The sequence below is a fragment of the Pundamilia nyererei genome, unplaced genomic scaffold (assembly GCF_000239375.1).
Source record: "Pundamilia nyererei isolate P.nyererei 1_Seehausen unplaced genomic scaffold, PunNye1.0 scaffold00088, whole genome shotgun sequence".
NCBI lineage: Eukaryota > Metazoa > Chordata > Actinopteri > Cichliformes > Cichlidae > Pundamilia > Pundamilia nyererei.
Genome location: NW_005187489.1, coordinates 2397909 through 2420877, shown reverse-complemented (window position 1 = coordinate 2420877; position 22969 = coordinate 2397909). Strand labels below are relative to the sequence as shown.

At 46.9% G+C, this 22969-nt stretch overlaps 1 protein-coding gene across 5 annotated transcripts in view; it reads right to left on the bottom strand.

Moving 5' to 3' along the window:
• Positions 1-1979: 1979 nt before the first annotated feature.
• Positions 1980-22969, bottom strand: part of LOC102196556 (AT-rich interactive domain-containing protein 1B-like) — a 163001-nt gene continuing 142011 nt past the window's right edge. For 3 of the 5 annotated variants that reach the window (XM_005739012.1, XM_005739016.1, XM_005739014.1), the window contains 13 exons: positions 20568-20692; positions 18965-19068; positions 16939-17133; positions 16176-16391; positions 14883-15105; positions 10987-11128; positions 8637-8806; positions 7671-7803; positions 7441-7560; positions 7255-7330; positions 5788-6514; positions 5365-5495; positions 1980-5138 (listed from right to left, as the gene is read on the bottom strand). In XM_005739012.1, the coding sequence (XP_005739069.1) occupies positions 3354-5138; positions 5365-5495; positions 5788-6514; positions 7255-7330; positions 7441-7560; positions 7671-7803; positions 8637-8806; positions 10987-11128; positions 14883-15105; positions 16176-16391; positions 16939-17133; positions 18965-19068; positions 20568-20692 (4147 nt within the window). In that variant the 3' untranslated portion in view covers positions 1980-3353. The remainder of the gene's footprint in view (positions 5139-5364; positions 5496-5787; positions 6515-7254; positions 7331-7440; positions 7561-7670; positions 7804-8636; positions 8807-10986; positions 11129-14882; positions 15106-16175; positions 16392-16938; positions 17134-18964; positions 19069-20567; positions 20693-22969) is intronic. The other 2 variants (XM_005739013.1, XM_005739015.1) reach the window with 2 other exon arrangements.

The window sequence follows — 22969 nt, the reverse complement described above, 5'->3', positions numbered from 1 at the left end:
GATGTAAGCTTGAGACGTTTCTGTGGACTCGTAAAGTAAAAGCTTGTAAAGCTCAAGTTGTTTAAGGTCAAACACAAACTGAGTGTTTTAATGTGAAAAGCTTGAAAACAGGGGGAAGCACAGAGTGACTGTTCCTTATATTGTCGGACTAAACTATGATGATGATATGCACATATGTAAGGTTTTATGAGCTCAGTGTTCCTCCTCTGAGAGCAGATTAGAATGAATATAATTCCATCTCTAAAAAGACTTTTTCAGATGCTACAAATCTAAATCCAGCTTAGTTCTTTGATTTGTGCTGGTTAATTTTGCACATTTTAATGAACTAATTCCAAAGCTAACTGTAAAATAAATGAAACCAAAATGAGTGAAACTGGTAATTATGGAGGCTTTCTGAAAGCGAGGGAGTAATGTGTATAACAGATGGGAAGCAGTAGCAAAGAGACGGGGTAGCTGTACCTCCCATGTTCCATTGATCTAAGTGTGCAGCACAAAAACAGAATATTTTTAATCACACTTTGCAGAGTTAACTAAGAAAATGGGTGTAAATAACTGAGCTAAACCCTGCATGGTGTCAACAGGCCTGATTTTCAGTGGCCGTGCAGCCACTGCTCGATAGATCTGTTTGGGCTATGACACCTTCATCCAGGACCTCAGTTGTGCTAAACAACGTGACAGCACATAATGCCAGGACAAATATGAGAACTTAGCATTGTGTGTGTAGTGGAAAACAAACCACAATAAAGAATAAAGACAAACAGCTGTCGTTTCTCCACGGCTATGAGGAAACGTCCAGATGGAGTAATACAACTGTTCTCATGGCACCCAGTAGTACACTTTCTCCTTGATATTAATACTTATAAATACTTGTATGTTTACCGGATCAAGGCTGTGAGATGAAGTCTTTGGAGGACATTAGTTTGGCTTTGAGTCCAGTGAATCTGAGAGCTGGTGTTTCTGCAGCGCCTGAAGAGTGAGATGATCCATGACACAATAAAATCTGACTCTAACTGAAGGGCGGGACTGATGCCAAGACCTGCGTTAGACACACAGCCCGAGAGCTGCTGTGATGTACAGTTTGTAACACTGTCCAAGGAACAGTCAGCTGTCAGGAGAATCATCACATTCTGCTGTTTACTCGTCCCAACAGCAACTTATCACCGTGCTCACTTATACACTTTATTAGGGAAACATTGGATATTTTTGCATTAACACAAAGATGTAATCAGCCAATCATATGGCTGCACTTCACAGATGCTTTTGGGTGGTGGTGAGCTGCTGAGGTGTTTTGAATGTGGTGATGTTTTTGGTGCCAGGCGGGCTGATCTGCTGGACTTTCCCAAACAACTATGGTTAAAATTCAGTGAGCAGCGGCTCTCCAGGAGAAAATCCTTGTTGATGTCAGAGGAGAACTGGAGCTACAATTCACACAGGCTCGCCAAAACTGGACAACAGATGATGGAACAACGTTTTGGGATCCGATGAGTCTTTCTCTGCTGCAACATTTGGATTAGAGTCAGAGTTCGGTGTAAACAACCAGAAGCATGGATCCATCCTGCCTCGTACCAACAGCTGATCATTACAAGGATAGGATGGTGGGGGTGTGACGATGTGGGGATATTTTCTCGGCACAGTTTGGGCCCCTGAGCACCAGCTGAGCATCATTAAAGCTCCACAGCCTACCCGAGCAACGTCCGTCCCTTTAGACCAGTCTACCATCTTCTACACACCAAGTCATGAAGCTCAAATCCTCTCGAACTGGTTTGTTGAGTTCACTGCACTCAAACGGCCCTTCACAGCGTCCAGATCTCAATCCAACAGAATCAACGGGGGATTCTCGCTACGGATGCAAATGACAAATCTGCAGGAACTGTGAGACGCTACCATCTCAGCTTGGACCAAACTCTCAGATGTTTTCAGCACCTTTTTGAACCTGTGCCACGAAGGATCCGGATGCAGCCAATAAAAGACAGCCCACGTAAGCAGTTGATGTTTGTTTTATTGGCCTAAGATTGTCTGGACATAATGTAACGTCTCCAGTGCTTAACGATGTTCATCGTACATTTATTCGTGACATGTGCAGCACAGAGTATAAATGTGTATACTGAATAAAAGACAGGAGTCATATGAAAAAAGGCATTTTTTACAATGAGCTTTCAGGATGTTTTGATCTTTTCACGTGTTTTGTTTTCGAGCATCGTGTAGATTCAAAAATATGCCCACTGACATGAACGCAGGACGTGAACAAACAGAAAGATGTTCGGTTCCCTCGCATGGCGTCTCCACAGTCACCCCCTCACCCTGGCACTTCCACGTTTCATTACCAAAGCGATTGTTTTCTCAGCTATAATACAACGCATACAGGATTTTTTTCTTCTTTTTTTGTTGTTTTTGTGTGTTTTTTTTGAACGGTGAAACATCAGATACATCTGCCATGTTCAAATATTTGACCCCATTAACAAAATATGTATAATAACAATACCAAATTTACCAACAATAAAAGCATTTGTTATAATAGTCAGAAAGTCCCGTCTCCTGCTATGCTAGATAAAGACCGAAAGAATCGTGTGTACAACAGTTTATATACACGGTGATGAAAAAATACAGACATAACACAAGTGATCAGGAAACACAAAGTTCATCTGTGAAAGTCATTGAGGCTATGATTGATAAATTAGACGCTTCTCTGACGGATGCTCTTCTCTGATGTCGATTGGCTGGTGCAATGCTGCCTCCTCGTGGCCATGAGCGCACACTGCAGGTGTCAGAAGCTTTTACATCCTCTGGTTTTCAAAGGGACAACTTGCTCCAAGTCCTATTGCACAACGTATGTTCCAGCGATGGAGACGTTTCAGTTTAAAAACTCAGTGTTTTCTTTGTGTTTTTTTCCTCCACCGCTGTTGGCAAAAAGTTCAAACTACTGTACAGTGTCACATTTTAAATAAATACTCTCCATTAACAAAAAGTTGATGAGCATATTGGCGTTTATAAAACTGAAAAACATCTCATCGACTCTAAAGGAACCACAGAATCGAGCACCAAGATCTGGTGGCAGCTTTGGCTGAAAAAGTAAACAAAGGAAGAAAAGAAAATAATGCCAAACCAAACGCAGCAATCCGACACCAGCAGGTATTAAATATTTGTATTAAAACGAGCTTTCAAATCCCGACATCGCCCAGAAGCTATACATATATATATATATATATATATATGTATATAGATAGAGACATTTTGTTTATGCAGATACTTCTTTTAAAAAAACACAAACATTTTCTGTCATTTTAATAAATAAAAATAGAAAAACCACAGAAATAGCCTCAGCGTGTGCCGCGCCAGTCCCGCCTCTCCTCATGTCATAACTTCCCCAAGTGAAACAGGACTTGGCAAATAATGGCGACCACTCCCACATTGAGCACCGAGGAGATGGAGATGTCTAATAATCTGCTTTCATACAGTACAAACTCTTTCTTGTTCTCTTGCACTTTGGCCATAGCCAGCAGGCCTTTAGCTGCTCTGCACATCATGTTTATACTGGGCGGGTCCATGGGAGGATGGCCCATGTGCAGCAGGCTGTGAGGGTTCTGCTGATACTGCGCCATGCTAACGCCGTCCTCCAAGAAAACTACCAGGTTACCCACGCTGCCCTTCTGCATGGCTATGGCACGCGCCGCTGTGGGGTCTCCCTGTGCCAGGTGGGAGAGCACAGCCACCGCCATCTCCCTGTACACCTGGGCCTTCCTCTGACCCACGTAGCGCACCAGGACCGTGAACAGTTTCTCCTGTCGGCTGAACGGCGGCGTTGCCAGCAGGAGGTCCAAGTTGCCCTCCTGGATGCTCAGCTTGCAGAGGCATTCCAGCACCAGCCTCTGGGGGGTGAGCTGGGAATGAGGTCCTGCCGACGGAAAGGGGTCCTGGGCTTCGGTTGAGGGGCAAACCATCCAGTGGAGGAGGCCGTCCAGGATGGGAAGGCAGATGGTATCTGGGTAAGTGGAGAGATCCAACTGGCCAGCGATGTTGGCCAGAGTGACCATGGCGTTCTCCCTGAGCAGACTCAGACACTCCCACCACCACTCGTCCTTACTGCTCGACAGCCCCCGCTCCTGCTGCTCGTCTCTTTGGAAGCTGGGAGGTAACCTGTTCCTCTCAGGGTGCACGTGGTGCAGCAGAAGCAGCCTGCCCAGCAGAAGAACCAGAGCAGGGTGGCGGGACATGTCCAAGTCATTCCCCGGGATAAAGGACAGACTCCGGACGATGTTGGAGACGCAGGTGCACCGCTTGGACAGCGAGTCCTGCCAGGCAGACGTGGTGGTGAGCGGAGCCTCGTCCAGGCAGCGTGGCTCATCCTCCAGCAAGGTGATGTGGTCCTCCTCCCCATCTGGGTGCACCCTGAAGGGGTAAGAGGGCAGAGAGCGCGCGGGATGGCCGTAAGCGAGGGCGTCAACGCGGGCGCACAGAACGTCGTCGATAGTCGCGGTGATGTGTTTCAGAGGTTGCTTCTTTTCGTGGTCCATCTTGCTCTCCTGTTTGCTCTCGTTTCTCCTGCCTTCATCCTCGGGCGCTTCGCTCCGGGGTTCGAAGTGTGTCTGAATGTGTGCCGTGGAGTCGCCTCCACCCGCCTGCCAGTGCAGCAGCCCGCTGGTAAACTCTGTGAGGTAACCGGACATGTCGTCGGTCAGGTTCTCTTTGTGAACAATCTTGATGGGGAACTTGTCGTATTTGCTGGCTTGTTTGGGTTTATGCTCCGCCTCTGCTACGGGCCGATCCACGGTCTCTGCTTCACACTCTGCTGCCTCCTCTTCTTCTTCTTTTTCCTCCTTTTCACCATCTTCTCCACTCTTGTCCTCCCTGTTAACGCTCATGTTGGACTCCTCTGTTTTGCCGTTCACCTCGGCCGGCTCTGCAGCAACAGGTGTCACTTCCTCGGTGACGCCCTCGGCACGCTCCTCCTGGGTCTCCTCGGCTTTGGAGAGCTCAGGCTGGACAGGAGAGCCAGAATCCCGCTCAGGTCTTTCGTTCTGTGCAGACGCTGGACTTGAGGACAGTTTCTTAGTCCCCACCTCAAACTCTTCCAGGATGCCAAAGATCTCAATCAAGCAACGGCGGAAGTACTCGACGATGAGCTCGAGGAATCCAGGCAACTGGAGAGAGAAAAATAAAACGTGATCAATGCTGAGCAGAAAGAAGTCAGACGAGCTATCAAGTAGTCCCAGACTCTGAATACGAGCCAAGAATTTTTAAGTAGATATAATACTGCAAAACCTCAGAGGTGCATAACTAACTTGACTCTTGTGGAGTTTTATTGCAAAAGAAAAACAGGATCTAGATGATGATAAAGACAGGCTCTGTTCTGTGGGTTGGTTTTACCTGGGAGAGGTTAAAGGAGGCCACTGTGCTGTCATCGTACAGCAGGATATTGATGGTATCTAGCGCCCACGTGCTCTCTGCCAGCAGGCCAGACTTCAGAGACATCATCACGCGCCAGGCCTCAGGCGTTCCTGGGATTAAAACAGTGGGATTTTTGGAACCAGGAAGAAAAAAAACTGGCAATCAAACGTCCTGAAGATAAGAGGGACGCTAACCAAAGTAGATGGTTGTAATTTCTTTGATAAAATTTGGCTCATGTTGTGCTACCGTTAGCTGACAATGAGCTGCACCAGTGCAGTGATAGGGGAGCTAAAACACCGTTTCTTTTACAGCTGGAAAACACGGAAAACTTCCATCGGAGAAGAACCAGGTTTAAACAAGCTGCAAATATGCTGCTGCTGAGAACCTAAAAAACGATCTTACCACTGTCCTTGGATGTTAGCTTGCGTCGAGGCTTGAGAATCGGCAGGGTGCCCTCCACTGAACCTGGTGGGTAGTTGAGGTCCCTCCTCAGATTAGGAGGAAACTGCCCGATGGGTCCACCGCCCTGCGATCCCATCATGGCCAGGCCGGGTTTAGGCATCTTCATGGGGGACATGAATGGTGCTTTGCTGGGCGACATTCGAGAGTCCATGGAGCGCTGGAAGGCCCCTGGGCTCGGCGCTCTGGGCAGGTGGTTGGCCATGGACGGGGAGTTGGAATAAGACGACGGCTGACGCGAGGACAGGGGGGGCATGCCGCCTGATGATGACATGTACGGAGACTGACGGTGCCACTGCTCCGGCCCGGGCCGCCCGTCCATGTCGTCTCTGCCTATCGAGCCGTACGGGGGCATTTGTGATCCCGGCCTGCTGGGGTAGGGGTAGCCGAGGTCTGTCCTCGAAGGCCACATGTTGGGCCCGTCAGTAGCGTGATTAGGAGGGGGCCCCCCACCCAGCATACTGTGCTGGCTCTGGCCCGAGGGGGCCATACGGTCGCGGGGGTACGGGTAGGGGAACTGTCCCTGGAGCGGTCTGTGTTCAGAGTAACTGCTGCCGTAGTGGTTGTACATGTCCGGCTGCTGGTTGGTGTACTGCATGGCGTACATGTCGCCCTCGTGTCTCTTGGGCGGGGGGCCGTACATTCCATCCAGCGGACGCTTGTAGCCCTGCTGAAGCAACGGGGGAGATCGTTAGCGACGACGCTTAACAAAAAGCAATCACACGATGAAAACATGCTTCCATGAGACGTGCACACGAAGCTCACGAGAGCATCCATTTTTCTTCACATCCACCTGTCAGTGGGCGAGAGGTGAGGCGCGTGGCTCGTACTTCCATTACCATAATTATTTTACCGCGATGCTCCATTACACCTCCAGCCGGGAGCTCCGCCGATCTATCAAAGACTCAGAAATATTCTGAGTTGTGAACTAAATCTGAAACCACGCTCGTGTGGCAGAAACGCAGCAGGTCGCTGCAAAAACACGCGATGGCTTCTGCTCAGAGCGGTCACCTAATGGCCAATTACCTCACACTATTTTCCTCCGAGACACAAAGAAACAGTTCTACTCGATACCATAATTACGTCGCTAATAATCTTCAGTTTGACAAATGACGTGCGAGAGAGGACCATTGATTGGCCCATTCATGAGGGTCATTATTAGGACTCAAAACAAGCAATCATCGCTCTGCTTTACTTCATTCTGATGGTTCAAAAAAGCAGAAATTGATTGTGATCACAATGACAACAAGAAACAACCACAGTCACAAAACACATCCCACCCACTGTGCTGTTATCTTATTAATTTATTATCTCTGGGCTGAGATTTGACACTCTAATCAAACGTCTTGTTTACAGCAGGTATGATTACGGTAAAGCTCTGACTGAGAGCGCCGTGACGAGCTGTCTCACCTGCTGCTGTGGGTACATCCCAGATGGATGCATCCCGTATGGCATGCTGGAATACTGCTGACCGTAGCCGTCGTGTCTGAAGCAGAGGACAGAGGGGAAAGAGAGTATCACTCACTGATTGTTACAGAGCACAGGCCTCCAGAGAGGCACGTACACTCTGCTGGAGACACGTACGAGAGCGCTGACCTGTGCTGTGAGGAGTATCTGCTGGGCGAGTACATGCTGCCCTCACTGTTGGAAGGTCCCATGTTGGTTTGACTCCCAGGGGGGCCCATGGTCCCCTCCATCCCCATCATATGGTCCGGCCTAAAGACAGCAGGACATGCTTTACTGATGCTGTGCAGTACACCACGCCTCGACGTTCAGGACAGAATAAATAAGAGGAAACTGATTCCCCCACTTTTACGTTTTTTTACCTCCTGTCGTAGCCCGGCCCGTACGGGTACTGTGACCTTTGGCTCATGCTCAGGGCTGATGGGGGTCGACCATACATGTCCTGCATACCGCTTCCGGGCATCTGGGCTGGAATATAAGGATCGGCTCCTGCCACTGTGGAGGAAGGAAAGCAAAGACCTTAGACTGGACCTAATAATCTAAATTGTATGAACGCGTTAAAGAACAAGGAGGGGAAATGGTTTCATTCTCCTGGAAATATCCAACAGCAGCTAAACGTGCATTTCTGAATGCACGAACCATGTTTCTGCTGACCAGCAGGTGGCAGCATGCCTCTATGAATATTCTGCACTTTGCATGATTAAACCTATTGTTCTGAGTTGTTATGCAGCTATCATCCACCATATTATTCATTCAGACTCCATTCTCGCCAGCCTTCAGAGGAGCCGCCATTCTTTCTAAAACTCCCGTTTGTTCTGAAAACCAAACCGCACGAGTTGGTCGAAGCAGGTGCTTCACAGCGGGGGGAAGGATGAAAGGTTGGAAACAAGAGGATGAAAAGGAGGAACAAAGTTAGGATGAGACGCAGACTAAGCTACAAGAACTTAAAACGAGCTGGTGTGTTTTGGATAAAGCGACAAACAGTTCTCATTTCGATTCATACTTCTAGTAGGAAAACACACACACACACACACACACACACACACACAAACACACACATCTGTCCTGATGTGAGATGACACAGTGACAAGATAATGAATTAGACCACTGAAACAGATGAAAGCCCACTGTCTTTGGGATACACGATTCACTGAAATGAAAGCTTTTGCACAGTTTAAGGATGAAGTTGAGAACGACCCCCTAATTTGTCGTACCTGTGGATTAAATTAATCTCAGAACAACGCTGTTCCCTCAAAGTTCAATTAAGGACAATAAAAATGGAGAATCGGGTTTGGGTGAAGGTTTATTACTGCATGTGTCTCACTCACTCTTCCTCATCCCGGCGAAGGGGTCCTTGGCATCGTACTGCATCCTCATCATCATGTCAGGCATGCTGAGGCCCTGCTGGTACGTAGCCGAGGGGGGCAGGGCGGGAGTCCGCTTCTGGAAGGCCGGGTCGCTCACCTCTGAGAAGGGGTCCTGCACGCTCACACTGCTCCTGGAAGTTAGGGGGGATGAGAGGCACCGACACAACACACTGAATGCTTGGATACAAAATAATAAAGTTGTCAGTTTCATTTTTTAATAGCGGGAGTCAATCATGACATATACTATTTGGTCATTTTATTATTTGAGCCGCTCCTTGTGTATTTTTAAATTTTTCCTTTGAAAATAGGAAAAAGGTGCAGAGATGTACTGAAACGTGCAGACATACACAGAAATGCAGAATATGAAACAGTTTGCACATTTCTAACGGTCATCATTTGGTGTGAGCGCCTTTATCCTTCAGCACAGACTCAACTCTCTCTCAGGTGGGTTCTCCAGGATGTTTTAAGCTCTTCTTTGGATGTTTCTGCCTTTTGTTCTCTATCAGGATGATCCCACACTGCCCAAGTAATGCTGAGGTCTGGGCTCTGGGGACACTGATGGTGTTCCCCTGTGTGCCTCACTGCCATGCTCTCCACATGTTACTCCATGGTGGATCAAAATCTGATGGTACTTTTCTGCATTCATGACAAGATCCCAGCACCACTGGCTGAAATGCAGCTCAACCCCCCACCCTGCTTCACAGATGGCTGCAGACTCACTGTTGGACCTCCCCCTGACCTCCTTGTACATACTGACCATGATTTGAACCAAACCTTTTCAAATTTATATTCCTCACACCGTCACACCCATTGCTCTGATTTTCAGTCCAGTTCTTGTGTAATTTAATACCTCAGTCTTGGCTTCTTGACAGCTGTCCTTCGACTGAGATCATTTCTGCTGAAGCTTCAGTGAACAGCAGATGGATCAGCTGAAGGTCCAAATACATCTTTCAGATCCTGAATCAGGTCTTTACTTTTTTCCTGATTCTTGTTCAGTTTCCTCAAATTTTTTTCTGAGATAAGCCAGCTCTTCAGCTCACAGCTATTGAGCTATTTTGTTGGTACAAAAATACTATTTCATGTCAAAGTGTGTTATCTTGGGTACTTTTCACAGATTCAAGTGAGGACAGTAAAGAAATGAGACCAAATGTTTTTGTGACATGAAGAGATCATCTAAAATAGTCTCTTTGCTAGGTTGTCTGTTATGTGTAGAGACAACACAGTTTCATCTGCAAGGAGCTTTTTTATGCATGAATGACTCAGAGGTCAGAGTTATGCAGCTGAACTAACAAAAACATTGCTTTAAAAACAGACAGGTACGAGGCCTGGATTGAAAATGAGTGAAAAAGCCGCCAATGTCAAAAAAATAAAAACAATCTCAAAGACCTTCAGAGAACTCAGGACCACGTTACAAATGACAAGAAAGTCTGCTCTGTGGAAACGAAGCAGAAAGAAATAATGGGCGGCTCAGGACACAGAACGACACAAAATCAACATTTAATTTGAAAAAACTTTTTTTAGGTTTTTAATGTGGATACAAGGACAGGTAGGTCGCACGCAGCCATCGATGTGTCACATTCAGGACTGTGAAACAGGAACTCGGAGACTCAACAACAAAACTGTTTTATTTTGTGTGAATAAATCGAGTCGATTACTTTTTGTTGGCTTTTGTTGACTTGACTGGGAGGCCTGTGAGGAGGCTGTGAGGGACATGCTTTTTATATTAGATTAAAACACATTAATTAACTGTCCAGCGTGTCCCAGTGTGGCCCTGAAGGAAACAGAGTTTGACAGCCCCGCTGTGATGCGCACGAAAAAACCTTAAATTTAAATGTGACAAGAGGCCGTCAGTCAACTGTGTGCAAAATAAAACCTTTGATCTAAAATAGGAAGCTTAATAATGACATCCAGGTAAAGAGCTCAAACACACACTCTCCCATCACCGATTAAACAGTGCTTCTCTCAGGCTCAGCAAACGTGATTGTTGCTGTTTCTAATTAAAACCAGCAGAGATGAAGGCGTGCGACTCGAATCGTCACATAAAGAGCAGAAAGAACCAAATCACACATCCCAGTCTCACCTAAACATAGCAGCACACTGAGAGCATCCCCTTTTATTTCAAGCTCGCTCCACTACGCTGTTGTTTAATTTTAGAGACAATGTTCACACTTTTGGATACCACACATCAACAAACAGACTGCTGACACACAAACGATATCACACAAACACACAACTTATTTAGAGAAAATGAGTCAGCAGCACACGTCAGTAAATGCAGCACCAGGAGCATCATGCATGCGTCTGTGTGTACCTGTTGGGGGGCAGTGGTGTGACCTGTCCCAGGGGGGTGGTGGCAGGTGTGGGGGGCTTCAGGTCCCCCGCTGCCTCTGCTGTAGAGCTGCTGCCAGAGGACTGAGGTGTCTGTGGGCCCTGGAGGGAGCCGCCTGAATGAGCTGGGAGACACAAGTAGGAGTATTAGTTCTGTATCATAAGAACACGTTGACACTGTTGGTCTTCCACAAGTCTTCAGATACGATCTGAAGGTTGAGTTAGAGCTGGTTTTACTGCAGCGATGTGCCGTAATAGGGAGATACCTTTGGGCTTAAGGCCAAAGCACTCGCAGCGATGCCCTACACGAGACGTGAGCCTACAGGAGGCGAGCGGAGGAAGAGGAGGCAGGAGGAAGAGGGAAGGATGCCTCCACTCACAGACCTGCTCTTAATGTGAAAGCTGTCTGAAGACGGTTTAGCTGGATTTTTTTGTCTTTGTGTGCCATCGACTTCAAATGGCGAGCTAAGCTCGAGGCCACAGATGTATCAGATGTAAAATTAAACAGCCAATGTGATGGAATCATGACATGTTCAAGCTAACGCTTCAGAAAGCTTGAGGTTTCACACAGAAACTCTGGGGTTAAGAGCGGGTTAGTGCAAACTTTTGTTATGACACCTAAACTCCTGATGATGAGGAAATCAGAAGAAATTTGAACCCCCAGCCCGATAAAAGCAACGGATCCAAATTCCCAGGAGCAGGTTTAACAGAAGACGTGGACCGTTCCAGTGAAATCATGACAAAGACGGAGACAGAGAGAATATGAAAGTGTCCTAATGAGCATTTAGTGTAAGAAGCCTTTCTCTCGAATATCTTGAGTGGCCTTTCCCTGCACCACACGTTTCCATAGAAAGACTTAAGCTTTAAAAATTCATGCTAATTCTGAATTATTCAATGATACCCTCTGCCTCTACATCACAGGAGACGGAGAGAAGGAGAGCGAGACAGGGAGAGATGGTTATCCCATGATTATGAGCAGGAGGTAGGAGGGGGCAAAGAGGGGTCAGCGAGCATTAGGGATTCTTCACTTCCTGGGATATCCCGGCGTCAAACGGAAAGCACGCGTGGGGAAGTGCAAACAATTGCGGGGTCAGTCGGGGCTAAGAGGTTTACCATTCTAAGAGCGGCGGCGGTGGGGGTGGTGGCGGTATGAGGACGGAGGACAGCGTGAACTTAAGTGCCCTCTGCTCGTCTTTTAGAGCGAGACGTAAGGGGGGAAAAAAGTGTGTGTGGCTGTTTCATGTGTGCGCACACAAAAGCGTGTGTGTCAGCGGGTGACATAATCCAGAGGGGTGGCAGCGGTTAAGGGGGAGGGTGGGGGTGGGGTGGAGAAGGGGGGGAAAAAGTCAGTCAGCTGAGCTGTTTTGTGAATGAAAGGTGACGGCGAGGTCGGGTTTGTTTACGTTCTACATTCCAGCCCTCATTAATCACTCCCCACACCCCACCGCCATTCACCCCCACCCGCCCTGCTGGACAAGCTCCCTCAGTGACATCACTGGGCTGTCAGTCTATATATAGGCTGGCAGGGAGTCAGTGGGGCAGTTCAAAGCGCACAGAGGCAGAGAGCGCATTAACACCGAGCAACACGAAGGACAAAAACGGGAGGTTTTCCTGGCGTGTGCACGCGCGATACGCACTTCTTTTCATAACACAATTTTCCCTTTTTATGTGCAAGTGCAGTAATTAAAAAGTCTTTTTGCAAATTTATAAATACAAAGGTAATTATGCATATTCAGTCTGCTTCTTAAACATCAAACATTATTGCACGATGGTTACATTTATTAAGTTTCTTTCACTTAAATTAAACTTTGTCTATATTACAAACTGCAAACATTTCATTCTATTCATAGTTTTCAAAACAGGGAAAAATGAAAAATGCCTTGAGTGCATCACTGAGTGGATATTTAATCATAAAACAACCAAAGTGAGCCCTGCAGGGCAAAGACGAACCGCAAAGTTAGTGTTTACAGGAGATCACTCTGTTTTTTAAAGATAAAGCTAATCTGAGGGCAAGCTTGCCCACTGCCACATTTAATGAAATAAAACAGATAAAAACAGAATTAAATGCTAAAAAAAAATCTCTTTCATTTTCTTTCTTTTCTAATAGTAAAGTTGTTCATTAAATACACAGATATGAGCTGGATTGTAACATAAATTGGGGGCTCGTCCGGGCTCCTTTCTGGGAGTTTTTTCGAGGATGAACGATGGCTGACGACAGGTGTTCACAAACTCTCTGCAGTGTGTGGCTGTGCTTGTTTTGCTCGTCTGTTATCCTGGGTGTGGGTCTCACGGTCCTATGATCACTGCAGTTTCAGGGGTATGAGTCTGGCTTGGTATATGAGAGGTCCTGAGTCCTGGATGTGTTCTGCCTCTCTGCTGCTGGTTGGAGTGCAACTGTCTTTGGGCGTTACCTACACCTGACAGGTTTGGGGTAAAGGTCATCTGTGGTTGGCTCCTTTTGCTCTACTGGCTGCTGTTTTCATCTTGATATTTAGAAACAATGTATCCAAAAACTGTGGCGTCACTCTTTGTTTCATGTTGTTGCTTATGGTTCATAACACATTAGGTCAAAGTAAAAAAAAACAAAGCATGAACAAAAGAAAACTGATTATCAAAGTAAAACAGGACATGAACAAATGATCAATACTGAAAATGAAACATAAAAATCAAATCCTAACCATGAAGGAGATGATTCAGGAGGAACACGGATGGACATGATATAAAGACAGAGGCGAAGGAAAACAGGGAAACACCGAGGAGAGAAAAAAAATGCAATGACAGAATCAGACTCAGCAACACGATTGTAAAAGTGAAACTCAAATTAGAAACACATGCTTTACTGTAGTCTGAGTGCACTGTGGGCACACTGCTGCACAGACACGTCTCTTGGTCTTCAGAATCGCAGTGCTAGCTGCAGATGCTGCTCTCCACCCACTCTGATGGTGGTGCAGGAGTGTCGTAGCGTGAGCAGTTCACAGTCGAGTGCTGCATACCCAAAAGCCAACCTAAACGTCACGAGCGTCGACCTCTTCGCGTTTTACCTTACAGACTGCATCTCAGATGACGTGCACCATCAGCTGGTAAAATGAGTTTGTGTAAAAACTGAGATGTTTAAATCCCCTCGAATAGATGAGAAGGCACTGAATTATGAATTGTAAAACTTTTACGTGAACTTCTCGCATGTGCATGCATGCATGCATGCGTGTGTGTGTGTGTGTATGCAAATGATGGCTGGTGCTCTTTTCCGCCCACCAGGAAAAGCAATCTGTGGCGTCGCAGGCGGGTGAAGTGCTCCAATGTTCTATTTAAAAGCAAGGGTCACTTTTCTCATCTCCGCTGCAAATTAGAGACGTGACTCCTTCTCTCTCCCGTCCTCGTCCTCCCGTTGTAATTGTGCGCAGAGGCACATGGCTCCAACAGGTAATTCGCACAAACAAAAAGCAACCTTTTGTGTTGTGCTAGTGCACCAAAACAATATTACTTAACCTTCCGACGCAGGGTAATCAAATAAAGGCGAGGCTCCGCGTGGAGGCACAAGTGGCGATCATATCTCGCTCACCTCTATTAAACCAAGACTCATCTCACCAAAGCAGTGTTAATGTTCACTCATCTCTGCGGGGTTCCAGTTGTGTACGTGTAATCAGGGCGTAATGTTGAGCGCTATTTCTAATTTTAAATGTAATCCTAACTGTAATCTAATATTCACTGCTATCGGAGGGTCGTTAAGGAGTCAGATTCTTAGACTTATAAAAGCATCCAATCTTCTAAACGTATACTTCAGATTTCTGCCATTCAGCACGGCTACAGAGGAAGGTCTGAGTCTCTGCACCCCCCATGCTGACAGACTGGAGGCTGAGGCAGTGTGTTATCAGGACTTACCAGGTGAAGGCGGCTGGATCTTGACCTGCTTCCTGTTGTCCCCTCCAGCCATGCTGCTGCTACTGCTGCTGTTGTCCGCTGGCGGGTCTTCTCCCCTCTCCATCTTGCACTCGTAGGCAAACAGATACTGGATGTACTGCTTCTTCAGCGAGCTGGCGGTGCTGCTGGATGTACCCACGTTCAGGGTGCTGGACAGCTCACGCCACTTCTTGTTCTTGTTTACCTGAGTCAGAGAACAACACGATGTTAGGAAGCGAAATGATTGGCACAGATCGTAACAACTGAGATAATTTCTCGGCGCCATCCTGGTAGTATCAGCTGCACACTTATAATTTCGCCTGGAGAATGGGCGATCACATCCTGCTAATCTAATCAGAATAATCAACCCCGCGGCTCAGCGCTCCGTGTTTGCAGGAGTCGCAGGTCACTTGCAGATAATATTCACGTTGTACGTTTTAATGTAAAAGCGAAAAAATGCACTGTGTTACACAAGAGAAGAGTATGTGGGCCTGACCTGAACACACAGCCTGTTTTTCACGGTGTAGAAAGATTTGCTCGACTAATCCGAGAGAAGCAGAAGGACCTGATTTTAGCTGAGAATTAAACAAACTGAAAGTCAGCAGTAGAAACTGAGGAATGCAAAGGTGATGGGTTAAGGTCAAAAGGGCAAAAATATTACTGGTTTACTAAAGTGGTGAACCTGCTAAAACTATGAAAAGCTGATTCTAGCTGACAGGAAAACACATCTGAAGACTGTCTGACAGGTTTTAGGTGTAAAACAACTACAGATTTGCACTTAGACGGCATCTTTGTACACATAAAGAAAAAAAAAACATGTTAAATTTTATGTTTCTCCAAAGCAACGAAACATTTTTCCTAATTTTGTGTTGTTGAACATCTGCAGAGAATCTGCCTCTCAGGTCCATCAAAGAGCAGAAAACGCCGGCCGCTGTGTAACACGAGTATCCGTCAGGTGTCCGTATACTTTTGCTTCCTGTTTTCCGTCCTTCTGCCCAACCTGACCTTGCCGGTATATTAATTTCACATTTTTATCACATGAGGAATGACATGCTTGGAGCTGGTTTCAGGACGTAGGCAGCTTTCTCTGAGGTTAATTTGATGTATCTCATTCTCCTGAGAACATTTCTCAACATTTACAAGCTCGCCATATGCCGTGGAGATTTATGAAGAATACTAAGCAGCCAAAGAGCGAGCGGAGCGAAATGATTTGGCTGTGTGAGAATACGAGCTCCTCCACATTCAAGTCTGTGTCTAACGCTTCCTGCGCCTTACCATGGCGAGGCCTCCTATTTCCCGAACAGCCATGTAGAGCTTCCACAGGTCCAGCGGCTTCTTGCCCACAGTGGGAAGCTGACTAACAGGTGTGCCCCGCTCCTCCATGAAGTTCAGGTATCGCTCCACCCAGCCTCGCCTCTCCGGCTCTCCACCGAGCTCGTACAGCCGTGCGATTCGGTCGCCGCTGAAGGGAGAGGCGTTAGGGTTGGCTTTCTGGAGATGCACATGAGCAGAGGAGAAAAGTACCTGATTAAACTCTGAATCTGAATATGTGACATTTTATTTGAATACAAGATGTATAAAAGCACTACGTCAGGTAGTTTTTCTGCCTTCTCATGCAGATGCATAATGTAAATAAAGACGTGCTAATTAGGAAAACTCAGAGTCAGTGTATGTTATATGTGATATACAGTACATGCTCTGTTCTGCAGGATAGTGTTCTTTTCCACAGTAAGCCACTCTTCCCACGGGCATCATTAAAAATTCATTCCTTATTTACACATTCTGAGTCGGCTGCTGGTTGAATGACCAAGTAAAAATAAATACTTGTCGAAAGCATTTGGTTTAGCGTGTGCAGCCGGAGCCTTTACAGACTTCCTGCACAGAGCATTCAAGTTCAAACCGGTGGAGTTAATCGCACCAAACTTTAATCCTGCTTCAGGAGGTTGTCCGTGCTCTAACAAGCAGGTTTCCAGTGACTACACGGAAACACGCTTTTAGTGCATAAATGCATCCATGCAGGATGGTGTCTGGTTCTTACGGGGCTGGAGGGAGTCTTGAGAGGCCAGGGGGGGCTGCTGATGCTGTCGCTGTCATCTCCGTGGTAGGAGGAGAGGCTGGCGGGGCTGGGTGAGAGGGGCGAGGGCACGGGTAGGGCACCGCCCGGAGTGGGTGGCTGGGACACGCACTGCTGGGAGCCGCCGCTGCTGTTATTGTTGACGTAAACGTCCGGGAGCTGTTAAAGAGAGAGCAGCGGGATTACTGCTCAGCGCTGCACAGAAACATCTGATTGGCTGAATGCAGGATAACAGTCACTGTGGAAGGCAACAAAAGAAGGCAATTCAAAACCATCAGCTATCGCCTGACGATGCTTTAGCTTTGTATTATAACTGATCCTCATTCCTCAGTGGACCGTGCACACTGACAGAACAGAGGCCTCAGAGGTCAGATGATAGCCGCTGGGTTTCTGGACTGTGGATACAAAAACTACTCAAGGATATTTATGAAATAGGAGATCATTAGTACAACAGCTAGAGGTGCACTGATTAAAGGGAAGACCTTTACAACATCAGAGAATTTGATTTTGAGTGTTTTCCTGACTTTATGAGTGTCGCTACTCGGACAAAAGCATTGGGTCAGACCTCCCCATCTTTGAATTCAGCTGTTTGCAGACATCAATCAAGCACAGAGCCATTCAGCCTTTACAAACATCTGTGAAAGAACAGGTCGATCTCACCGGATGAATCAGAGCGTGGTGCTGTAACAGGATACCACAGATGCAACCAGTCTGCACCCCCCCGAGTTTGTTTCATATCCTGAAGCCAGATCGGCCAAACTGATCCTGACGAATAACGAAATATCAGCGCTAGTCTGTGACAGCACCAAGCGCGCTGTTTAAAGACACCCCGAGCTTCCAGCGGCATTAGGGATTGGTTGTTTTTAATGAAAAATATTATAGGAATTTCCAAGAATAGTTCCTCTGGAATTCCAAAAACAGGACTGAGGTTACAGCAGGACCACAGAAATGGAAATATTTCACAAAAACGAGCTGAAAGGAATTCTTCTCATTCCGAGAGCCGAGCTGCAATCAAACAGTTTACACGGAGCCAGCCTGCAAAACCTCACACACCCAAGCTGGACCTCTGCTGCTTTACTGAAACCATAAGTCTGTGCAGTGTGTGGCAGAGGAACAGCAAGGCTTCATGCATGTGTAAGACGTCTGTATGTAAAAGACTCTATAATGAATTTAACATGCATTTAGTCTCCCCAGTTTAAATGTGTGTCTGTGTGTGTGAGAGGGAGAGTGTGTAAAAGAGGGAACAACAGCTTGACAAGTGCTTCTGGACTGTGTGCAGAACGCTCATGTCAGCAAAACCTTATCGTTCTCCCTCCTCTTCCCTCTCTTGGCAGACAGATCATCTCTTTCGGGAGCACCGGGGGTCTTTCTGGCTGCTCTGACTGCCTTAAATAATTCAGAAGACCTACTACCATAATCAGCAAAAGAAAAGACAGAGATTTTTGAGGGAAAAGATGTGTAGTGGATGTGATGGAGGCAGTGTGTGTTGTTGTTGTTAAGGAAAAACAAGAGGAGGGGGTAGAAAAGAGCAAAGAGCAGAGTTCTGCTGTTGCTGAGCCGCTATTGTCGGGCAAAATGAGAAGTCAGCAGTGTGTGTGTGACACAGACGGAGAAGGCTAGTTAGAGTGCGTGTTTTCCATCTTTGCGTGCATGTTGTGTGTGTCGGCGCTGTGTTTGCTTGCGTGTATGTACATGTGTGTGCTGCAGATGCCAAGCCCCCTCTGTCTGTGCAGCTTTGGCTGCCAAAACATCAGCAAGAAGAGAGTGCTGAGGGCAAAAACAAAGCGAGGAAAACATTAGGAATGGTAAATGTTAAACAAATCATTAAATATGGTGAGAAAACAACAGCGAGACGGCCCTCTGTGCTGAGGCAGCATCCGCTGATCGGGACTGGTCTGCTTCGTTAGCGGAGGAAGATTAAAAAGAACATTTACAAACGAAAGAGAGGGGAGAGGAAGTGGGAGAATGGGGAAGACTGTCAAGGAGTTACCTTTGGTTTGTGGGGCTCGTTGGCGGGGCCGCCGTCATCTTTCACCTCCGTTTTCGGTTTGGCATCTGGGCTCATTATCCCGTCTCCTGACATTCCCGTGGATCCTTCAACAGCAACGAGCAAACGTTGACTCGAAGCAGTTGCACCAAACTTCTCACAAACACAAAATATGCTCTGAATTTGCACATTTTTTTTTAAAACTTTTTCCACGACGGAGCAGAATAAAGAGTAAAGAGAGATTTCAGGCATGTTTGTGTATTATGCTACATTCAATTGGGTTTAACTCCTTAAATGAATGGTGCCTTCACCGTGTGGACTGAAAGCTGCTGCACAATGGTCTGTATAATGTCACAGGCACAGTCAGACAATGGAAAATGCTTTAATGTCTTTCGGCTGCTGAGCTTCTTTGCTTTTGTGCTCTCAAGGCCTCCCTAAAGCCTGTCCGCCCATTTATCCTGAATGGAAGACAGCCGTATAAAAAGACTGTTTCTTAAGGAAGACGTAGAGAGAGAATAAGATAAGAATCCACTAAAAGCAAGCCGGTGTCAACTTGGAAGAAGTTATTCATGTTCTCACATATTCAAAGTGCGGAGAGAATGTAAAGGTTAGCGTTGACGAGATGTTGGCTGACAAGACGTGTTTCTGTTTTCTAAGATGTTTGTGTGCCTTCATTAGGTTTATAAGTGAAGAAGAGTTGAGATCCTTAAGACTACTTTTCAAAGTGCGAGCTGCATATTTCTTATTAGCAGAAAGGAGAGGTCCTTGGGTGCAAGGCTCCCCTCTGTATTTCCTCCGGTGTACGCTGTGCCGCGGCGGGCAAACCGAAGGCTTTTTACGTGCCCAGGGGCAAACCAGATGAGCTTTGAGGAACCTTGGCGCTCTAATTTGGCTCAAGTTTTACAAATGTCATGCGTTCTGATGTATGGCTTTAAATAAGAGCTTCATTTTGGAAAATCTCCGATGTGTGTTTAGCAGCAATGCAGCCGGGCAGGAAAGAAAAACTGACGCACCGCGTTACGCTCTCCTCACCGAAGGGCCAGCTCTTCAGAAGAGCATCATAACGAAACTCTTTAGTCTTTGACTCTGTCATGTGACCTACGCTGTGTCTCTGAGTAGGTGCACTGATAGAAACGTCACTTCGATGCTGCCGTAAAGGTTCGACATTATTGTATCAACATGTTTTCTGCTGATTCAAGACGAGCCAGATTAGATCAGCTGTAACTTCATCTAAGTATCAACTTAATTTAAGCTAAAGTAAAGCTGGGAGGGAAGAAGGAGCGATCCCAACCCTTGGATATGTGTTGAAGGCGGCCTGTAGGCGGGGGTACACGTGTGGATACAAAAGGCTCATTTTACATGTTTTGGGCCAAAACAGCAAAGCACAGAAGCCCGGGAAGCGTTACGAGAGCCATGTGGGGATTTCAAGGTTTCATGCTGCAGGAACACAACTGCATGCAAATAATGCAAAGATTTAAAACTGCAGCTCAGCTGCGTTCTGTCCTGAAGAAGACGTTGAAGAGAATGTCCTGCAGGGGATGGCAATGTTTGTGGGCCTGTGTTTACGAGCTTTTACCTCTACAGCACGTTGGCATTAGTGAAATACCTGAAGGAGGCATGTTGTAGCCCGGACCTTGTGCGTTGCCTGTGGCTGCGGCGTTGCTGCCCGCCACCTGACTGTAGGGGACAGCGCTGGCTTGGCTCATGCCGGGGCCTTGATAGTTGCTCTGCCTACAATAGAAAGAAAAAAACGACATTGGGAGATTTAGTCGGGATGACTCCAGCTGGATTCACGATGTGGAGAAATAAGCGAGTAACAGTGAAAGCTGCAGAGGAACAGAAGTCACATAATCATACAGGGATGATATTTGGCAGCCTGTCACTGCTGCGCTGCTTTATTGTTGCAGTGAAAACTGAGCTGCATGTATATCTGAGAGTCACGATAAAAAGCAAAGAGCGCAACAGATCCCTGATCAAACACACAGCTCTTCCAAAAGATTGAAGATGAGCACCGAACATCAGAAAAGGAAAAGCTCTCCTATCCCCCGTCTCCTCCACAGCCTCCCTCCCTCCCTCTCTTCCTTCCTCTCCATCACACAAGTCATAATTTAACTAATTAAGGTGTGCTTTTGGAGAGGATCATGTTATTTGTTGCCATAGTGACAGCAAAAATCAATGCCGCTCAGCCTCCCCCGTCTCTCTCGGGCGCTCATCACATGGTGTCGCGAGTGACATCAGAGGGGCTTATCTGCAACCTGCTGAACACCAGCCATCCATGTGCGTTTGATTGAAGGCGGCGTCTATCATTGCATGCCAGGCCGGTGACACAGAGGCTGAAAGGGAACACCGTGTTTGGAACAATTTGCTCTATCTCCTGCTGACTCGAGATTATCTCCCGGACAACCGTATGAAGAGGGAGAAAAGGGACGTGAGGTGAGGAGAGGCCTCAAACACGGGAGGAAGAGTTGCGGGAGGAAGAGAGGTGAGCAGAGGAGGAAAGGAAGGAAGGAAGGCACACGTAAAAGGCCGGAAAACGTAAAGAAGGAAAAATGTTTGTGCGGATTTCTGTCACTCAATCCCCCTTAACTGGCATCGTTCTCTCTTCCACACAGACACATAATGTAATACCTCGTGTTGGAACCGATACACATTGCCTGAGAGGAGGGATTGGCTTGGTAAACCTCCCCATAATCTCATCTCACAGATGTAATTAGTCATAGAGCACGGCTGATGATACATATGTAATCCCTCTATGGGGGCTGAGGTGCACAGGGGAGCTCCGTGGCAAAGAAACAAGCACACCAAATCCACGCTTATCTGGCCCCATTTCCCTATAATGGGGTGGGGCGGCGGCGGGGGCATAGACTCCTTCGTTCGCTGCCTACGTGTTCCCTAAAAAGCTCTGCATGAGTCAAGTCACAGAAATAAATGTACCTTTTGATCGCTGCACCTTCTCAAGCAAGCAAAAATGTATTCTGCATGCAAACTCCCACAAAGCAGAGCAGGCGACGAGAAATGAGTTTAAACGCGCCAAAAGCCTCCGAAGCTCATTTATCCGCATACTGTAAAAACGCCCCTCACCAGAACTTAAGCTATCTCGTGTGAACGGTGAAAAATCCAAATCAACTACAACAACAACAACAGTGGTTGGTGGTTTTCGACTGTGGCGCTCTCCCATTATGACTAATTCATGTCATAAAAAAGCCCATTAGAAAGCACTTGATGGAGGCACCGCACAGCGTTTAATCACACTTAATATATGCATGTGCCGCCATCGGGGGTTGGGGGGTGGGGGCAAGCACGGCGCATTCATCTTGCTCTTGGGCACCTTTGTGCCGGGTGAAAAAAAAGCATCCTGTTGCCGCAGAGAGAGCGAGAGGGGGAAGAAAGGAGGGATGGAGAGGAAGGAGAGAAGAAAGGAGGCAGGAGGAAATTAGGGAAGAAGAAGCCAGAGTGTGTGTGTGTGTGTGTGTGTGTGTGTGTGTGTGTGTGTGTGTGTGTGTGTGTGTCCCCGGTGGACCGATGGGGGGCGTATTTTCAGCTCAGGGCCCCAGAGCTGGAGGTAATCGCTGTTCCATGAGACTAAACTGAGGGAACGCACACACGGAAACATCCATCCTAGCACCATCAGTCCACTGCACTCGCAGTTTGTTGTCGAGGAGTGGCCTGAGGAAAAAAGTAGTGAAACAGTGAAGGGAAAGTATGAGTTTACTTGACGAGTGCTGGCTAAGTTGGAGCGCTCTCGTGCTAAAAGGGAAACACATGAAAATGCAGATTTTTCACTCAAGCTTTTGTTTGGGTCTCCAGATTTTTTAAAAAATGACTCCTGTCACTTTAAGAGCGGCAAGAATCCTATCTGGTTCAGTCTGACGTCACTAGCCGTGTCTGGGCCTAAACTCTGCTGCAGGTCCATATATCAAACGATCACTATGGCATTACTGAGAGTTGAAAAACTGTCTAAAGTCTTTCATCTTTAATAAAATGATCAGCGTTCTGCTCTACCAGGTG